Raw genomic sequence first — 7,100 nt, 5'->3', positions numbered from 1 at the left:
ATAAATAATGTAGACTGTATAGAAATTTTGTAAACATGTAATTAAATACATAGTTTTAGATATCAGATTTTTTAGTTTGTTCAATATCATAATTATACTTTATTTTGTATGATGTTCTATCTATATTAACTGATCAAACATTTGATCACCTGATTATCCTCGATGGTTCAATGGCTCATCAGCTGTCCTGCGAAGAATAACACTTACTTATCTTAGTTTAAATTTAGACATGTATAAAAAAAGTATTAAATATATTTTATTAATAACTATCAACAATGATGGAAGAAATCATTATGGTTCCATTTTAATTAGGAAACCTGGGTAACACGGTATGGTAACACTGTCAAAATTTTAATTAAATTAATTGTATCACAAAACATCTAAATATCATCAGTCGCTTGCATTCAAGGAAAATAAAATAATTCATTTATTGTATATTTCGCAGAGGAATGAACATGTACACATAAAGTACAATCTTAAAAAACAGTAAATGTATTTATTACACAAAAATTTAATACAAAGTAAACAATAGAGTGCAGTATAGTTACTCTAAATTAAAATCTTAACTAACACATAACAAAGTCATAGTCATGGAAAACAAAGATACATCCCATTAAATTATATTTCATAAATGGCACTTTATAATACAAATTTGATACACAAATTTTATTCGTGTCACATTCAGCATGTAGTATACATTCATATCGTCCTCTAAATACAATAAATTAACAGAGCGGCTAGTACCTAGTAACACATTTCTGCCACCGAGTCCACGTAGCACTCGTCAATTGCCAGACACCAGACGGAGCACCTTGCAATCTCAAGCAAGCTTACTTTAATTTAAATACAATATTAACATCTCTTGTCTGTGTTATTACATATGCCACTGCAAATATTTTATTTATTTGACAAATGCAGTACTCACAAATATTGCAAATATGCAAATTTATTATCTATGTCTAATAAAAAAATTATCATTATCTATGTAAAATGTGCATTAATGGGGGCACTTTGAGGGCATCTCAACTGCCAAGGGATCAAATATTTATTAAGACGAGTGGCACACGCCAAAAACAGCTACTAGATGAAAATTCCAATATTGATATACTTGCTCAAAGCTATTAAGTTATTTATTATGTTGGTTAAATGCTAACAGAAGAATTTCCGTTGTTTTAAAGGCTCACTGTCACTGTCACTGTCTGAGAAGCAAGCCGCGAAACCACTTCTATCTCTTAAGGAGTCCCTCCGCAATGATAAGCTAGTTTTGTCCATTAATTTTTTTACACGCCCAATACGTCTCGGTGTTGATGACTGTAAAGCTGAACCATGTGCATTGTCTTCATTTTTTTTATCACTTTTGTCACTGACCGAGTCTTTACACAATTCTTGTCCACTTTTGTCCCTACACCTCCTGTTGCGGAGACATCTCACCGAGGAATTGTTCACATTCTTAATCCTTTTAGTGGGAGTAGCCATGTTTAACGCGACACTTGAACTAACTGGTTCACTTGAATCGTTTAACTGTAGCATAGAGCAGCCAGACTCTTCAAGACCCAATGGTCGTCCTATTTTCCTTCCACTCCTTGTCCTAGACGTAATTCTATCCTGAGAATTTTCTTTCTTATTAGAATTATGTAATCTATTACTTCTGCGACCGTTAAGCCTAGTTCCTAGAGAGTTTAGTGTGGTGCTGTTTATCTTAGTGCAGTTTTGTTCCGAGTCTCCTGTCAAATTATTCCTCTGTCGCCGAGGGTACCTAGATGTGCCACTACTTTTAGACTGAAACGAGACATTAAGGTTATTCTTACCCCCTTGCTTATCACTTTTGTTGTTAGATGCACTTCCCTTAGTGTCCATGAACTTTAAGAGTGAAGTACTCTTATTTACTTTGCTAGATTTGTCATTATTTTTCACAGATACAAGATTTATCACATTCTGTGATGAATCTGTGCTACAATTCTGAACTGTTGTGTCAGGGAGCTGTGTGTTCATAGATTTATTTACACACACTAACATCTTTTCACTCTCAGAAGTTACATTTGGTTTTGCATCCTTTATAAGGTTTCTACTATTTCTGCTTCTTAGCTTCCTTGGTGTTTTCGAGGAGTGAATCTTAGTAGATCTAATATAATTAGCAGTAAAACCAGACACATCACTCAAATCTTCAAACTGGCCATTAAGTCCAGCTGCACTTTTGTCTTTATCTGTTGCTAGTTTGCCTTTATTTTCTGTTTGTTCAACACAATGTGATGCCTGCAATTCTCCTTTCTCACTTTGTTCCTGTTTTTCTTCTTTTACACCATTATTAGCATTTGAATTGAAAATTTCAAATGAATTATTATGATTCTGTTGAGCCTTTCTGAGGCTTCTTCTCAAGTTAGTGGCTTTAGGTGTTGAAGTTACGGGTTTATTTTTCTTTTGTGACGTAGTTTGACAATTTCTTTGCAATTTCATTCTTTTAGTTGTGTTCTGTTGTGGTGAATTTTTAATATTAAAATCGATATTTGAAGCAATTGCCTCTGATTTACAACTACTTGGTGCAGTCTTTTGTTTTTCACATTTGGGTGTTTCAAAGTACACATGTTGTTGCTTTTCCGTGGACACTGAATCATCATCCAGTAATTTTAATTTTCTCTTCTTTGTTTTCGGTGAAGGCACCTCCTCACAAGCACTCTGAACACTTTCAGGTTTTGTTTTGGAACAGTGAGGTTGATCAATTTGTTTCTTGACAACATTATCATAGTTATATAGGCAAGGAGCTCGTTTTGTGTAGACCCAATAAGATATCTCATCCATATTGTTCATAAAGGGATGGTCTGCTGGCTGAACGTTGGCGGTGGAAAGGGGTTGCTCTGGCGGGCAATACGGCACCAGATTGACGCGCATTGAGTGTGAATGATTCGCGTCAGACAGTGAAGGGGCGATCGCCAGCTGCAAGATGTTCTCTTGATCAATTCGGCACTTTCGCTTGACTCCACGGCCGCAAATCGCTGCCGGTAATGTACGCTGTCGCCCATTTTCATCACATTCCATGCACCTGAAAATGTAAACATTCATTTTTAATAAAAAACAGCTTATATTTAATATATTTTTGGTTCATTATTATTGTTAGGTAATTATTTACGCAAATAATGGTTTAGTGAAATGTAACTTCAAAATCTGTCAACCTAATGCAACATTATGACGCCGTATCGATGCGAAATGGAAACGATATCAAATTTAATATGTTTACTTACTGTTAATACAACTGGCCGACAAAATATATATTTTATCCTTTTCTCACGTCACCACAAGATAGGAAAATTATATTTTGAGTAAGTCAACGTACGTTTTTTAAACGATTGAACTAAAAGTAAATGGGTCAGGTAGAAGTCTCTATAAGTATCTATTTACTTGAAACCTTTTAATGAAAAACATTCACGTCAATCTAAAACACCAAACTCTTTAAAAAAACCTTTTAATCATTAGAAATTATCTAATATTTCACAAGAAATAAAAATAAAAAAAGAAACATTATTACAGCATTAATTCGCAGCAAAGCAAGATTCACAATTTCACAGATTACCACATACTTTTGTAAAAATGTTTTGTTCCTGCAGATAAAAACATAACAAAAAAAACAGTTGTTTTAGACATCATTGATATGAAAAAACTATTATATCTTTTAATTGTGTAAAATATTTTTTAATACAGTGCATTACATTTATTTGAACTTCGTTTTTAAAAATATTTTATTTATAATTTTAATGTAACAATATGCAAACATAGTAAAAATGAGATGTTATCTGTTTTATTTTAAGTCTGTATCAGTGTCACTGTCATTTAAACGAAATTTGCGGGTAAAATTCGTTTAAGATCGGATTTCATACTGTGATGTTGCTTTAGTTAAGAAAAATGAACGACGTTCAAAATATTATTGACCGTCAACTTGGGATTTGTAAGTTCAGCATGTAATTAATGTTTACATTATTCATTTTTTGTAACTATTTTATTGACTATCTAAATAAAGAGTGCGCGCGTTTTTTCTAGATTCTCGCTTCAACTATGACAATGTTTTAAAGAGGCTGTCGGTACAAAACGAGGAATCATTTTACGGGCTACAAACCGCCAGCTCGGCAGCGAACTTTGACCAAGATCCTCCGATTTTTGCATGTCGTTTTTCTGAAGCTCCAGGTTACGAACACATCCTTGCACTCGCTAACGAGGATGGCCGCGTTGCTATTCAGGTAAAGATAACAAATTAATCATTCAAAAGCCATTTAATGGCTTACAAATTTTGTAAGATACTTACTGTGTGTATATAGAAGGTCTTACTCTGAGTAAAGTATTTTAGTAATATACTTTTAGCTAAGGTATTACACTTAATTGAAAACTAATTGAAACATTGAAGGAGTTAAGATGTGAAATTTCTTGGAAATATTGGGCACAGACTAACAAAGACAAATCCTTTTAACATCTATAATAATAGTTAGGACATGACATTTACTTGTGGGAAAATTACTTTACAATATGAATGATTAGGTGTTAGTAGGTTAATGTTGAACTACCACATCTTAATTAAAAATAAGACTAATTTAAACTTTTAGTTTAATTACAAATATTTCAATTTCTACTGGTAAGTCTGTGCAGGTCTCTCTCACCAATGATTTCCTCATCAGTTATATTGCTGAGTTTCTATGTTAAGGTCGTGTGAGCATCTGCAATCCAAGACACAGGGTACTACATAGTTATGTATCCTGTGTCTTGGATTGCAGATGCTCAAAATTACATCACATATATTTAGAGATACAGGGTCTCTTTGTGTATTGCAAACCCAAAATATATTAATACATATTATTAAACAATGTTTTAATTACCCTTTCTAGGACACCAGATCACAGAAAACTGCAAGCACATTGGAAGGCTTCCAGTGCCACAACAATGCCGTCTTTGACCTGGCATGGATGCCACAGAACATGAAGTTTGTCACCGTGTCAGGTGAGTCATGTTGTATCAAGCGATCCACATAGATCTGTTTAAAACTGGAATGCTGTTTTGTTCAAACTCAATGTTTAAGAGGTATCACTCAGGATAAATCAATAAATTGCAAACTTAAATACTCATATAATTTTTATATAGATAAATCGTATTGAATATAGAACAACAGAAACGTAAACACAAAACGTGACCGAAATAAAAGCGGGCCCACCCCGGCAGGCGACCACACGGCGTGCCTGTGGGACGTGGCGGAGGCGGCGCCGCGCCGCGTGCTGGTGTTCTCCAACCACACGCGCTCCGTGAAGACGGCGGCCTTCCGGCCCACGGAGCCCAGCGTGTTCGCCACGGGCGCGCGCGACGGCCGCGTGCTGGTGTGGGACGCGCGCGCCGCCGCGCCCGCGCTCGTGCTGCGCCCCGACGTGTGCCTGGCGGGCTGCCACGCCTTCGCGCCGCGCGCCTCGCCCCGCGCGCGCCGCCCCCGCGCCGACCCGCGCCGCGCGCTCAGCATCACGGGCCTGGCCTTCCGCGACGACCTCACGCTCGTGTCGTGCGGCGAGTGCGACGGCAACATCAAGGTGTGGGACATGCGTAAGAACTACGGCGTCTACAAGCGCGAGCCGCTGCCGAAGCACTCGATCCCCTACTGCGGCAGCTCCGCGAGGAACGGCTACACGAACCTGATCATCGACGACGCCCGCGTGCGCCTCTACGCGAGCTGCATGGACGACGTCATCTACTGCTTCAACGTGTCGACGTTCGGCTCGCTGCCCGAGCAGCGGTACGTCGGCCACGAGAACAGTACGTTCTACATCAAGACCGGCCTCAGCCCCGACGGCGCGTACCTCGTCAGCGGCAGCAGCGACAAGAACGCGTACGTGTGGAACGTCAAGTACTCGCAGCCGGTGGTGCGGCTGAGCGGGCACCGCGCCGAGGTGACGTGCGCCGCGTGGTGCCAGCGCGGCGACACCAAGATCGTGACGTGCAGCGACGACGCGCGGCACAAGATCTGGCGCGTGGGGCCGGAGGCGCCCGCCGACGAGGCGGCCGGCCGCGCCGAGCTCACCCCGCGCGCCGACGGCGGCCCGCAGTGGGGCGCGCGGGACCGCACGCCGCACGCGCTGCGCCGGCGCGGGGCCTCGCCCGCCTCGCCCGCGCCGCCCGCGCCGCCCGCCAAGCGCGCGCGCGCCGGGCCCAAGCGCTGCCTGCACGAGCTGCTGGGCGCGCGCGACGCCGACGCGGCCGACGCGGCCGACGCGGCCGACGCCAAGCGCCCGCGCCTCGCCCTGCCCGCCCTGCCCGCCCTGCCCGCCGGGCCCGAGGGGGCCGCGCGCAAGCGGCCGGCCGCGCCGGAGCCGGAGCCGGCGCCGGCCAAGCGGCGCCGCTCGGAGCCGGAGCGCGACGCCGACGACTGGCCGTACTTCGCGGCGAAGGCGGGCACGTCGTTCGTGACGCCACCGCGGAGCTACGAGAGGAAGGGCGGCAAGGTGCTGTCCCCGCGGAGCCCCCCCTCGCCGCGCCCGCCGGCCCGCTCGCCCGACGGGGACTCCCGCGGGGCGGTCAAGATCATCACCTTCACGACGCCGACCAAGAATTTGCCCAATTTCGTTTTGAACGGGGAGGCGCCCCACCTGAGGCTGATGTCGCCCGTTAAGAAGAAGCCGGAGACGACCGACTGGCTCACGCTCATGGTCCGCGAGAGGAGAGGCAAGACTTCGGAAAGCAACGAGAGGCTGAACGTCGCGGCTCCGTCCAGTCCGAAGGAAAATGTACCCGCGCGTAGGAACTCGGTCACAGACAGAATTACGAAATCCAATAATAAAAATAGAACTTTACTCAAATATTTCAGTGTCGCCAAAAAGGAAAAATAATAACCAGTGCGAGTGGGTTCCCGACACGCTGCCGCGGTCCGACACGCCGTTCCTCTGCATGTTACGATTGTGGAAAACTAGCTCTTAGATATGACACATCACTGTGACGCTACTCTGATATTTGACATATTTTTTATTTTTGCGACTGCTCTGCCTCAGAGATCATACGAAGAGTTGAGATGTCAACCTCGTCTTGAGCATAACAAGCGCTCGGGTGAAGCACCTAGGGATTGCAATCCGGCGTAATTTTCGGTC

General features: G+C 43.0%; 2 protein-coding genes across 2 annotated transcripts; one reads left to right on the top strand and one right to left on the bottom strand.

Annotated features, from left to right (window-relative positions):
• Positions 1-421: 421 nt before the first annotated feature.
• On the bottom strand, positions 422-3,552 carry LOC113393658 (GATA zinc finger domain-containing protein 14-like). The gene is made up of 2 exons (XM_026630655.2): positions 3,237-3,552; positions 422-3,037 (listed from the first exon to the last, which is right to left on the bottom strand). Exon 2 carries the CDS (start codon positions 3,031-3,033, stop codon positions 1,150-1,152), a length of 1,884 nt encoding a protein of 627 aa, XP_026486440.2. The 5' UTR covers positions 3,034-3,037; positions 3,237-3,552; the 3' UTR covers positions 422-1,149.
• A 256-nt stretch (positions 3,553-3,808) lies between these two features.
• LOC113393683 (protein lethal(2)denticleless) lies at positions 3,809-7,100 on the top strand. Its single transcript, XM_064215998.1, has 4 exons — positions 3,809-3,937; positions 4,030-4,226; positions 4,866-4,977; positions 5,197-7,100. Exons 1-4 carry the CDS (start codon positions 3,895-3,897, stop codon positions 6,843-6,845), a joined length of 2,001 nt encoding a protein of 666 aa, XP_064072068.1. The 5' UTR covers positions 3,809-3,894; the 3' UTR covers positions 6,846-7,100.

This window comes from Vanessa tameamea, chromosome 10 (assembly GCF_037043105.1).
Source record: "Vanessa tameamea isolate UH-Manoa-2023 chromosome 10, ilVanTame1 primary haplotype, whole genome shotgun sequence".
NCBI lineage: Eukaryota > Metazoa > Arthropoda > Insecta > Lepidoptera > Nymphalidae > Vanessa > Vanessa tameamea.
Note: the sequence above shows the minus strand (reverse complement) of the source record. Positions and strands in the feature narration are given on the sequence as shown.

Bases quoted from the DNA above. Each gene is read 5' to 3' on its own strand.
- LOC113393658 (XM_026630655.2), bottom strand. From the start codon at position 3,033: ATGGAATGTGATGAAAATGGGCGACAGCGTACATTACCGGCAGCGATT.
- LOC113393683 (XM_064215998.1), top strand. From the start codon at position 3,895: ATGAACGACGTTCAAAATATTATTGACCGTCAACTTGGGATTT. The intron at 4,227-4,865 runs GTAAAGATAACA...TACCCTTTCTAG, and splicing joins ATGGCCGCGTTGCTATTCAG to GACACCAGATCACAGAAAAC. The intron at 4,978-5,196 runs GTGAGTCATGTT...CCACCCCGGCAG, and splicing joins GAAGTTTGTCACCGTGTCAG to GCGACCACACGGCGTGCCTG.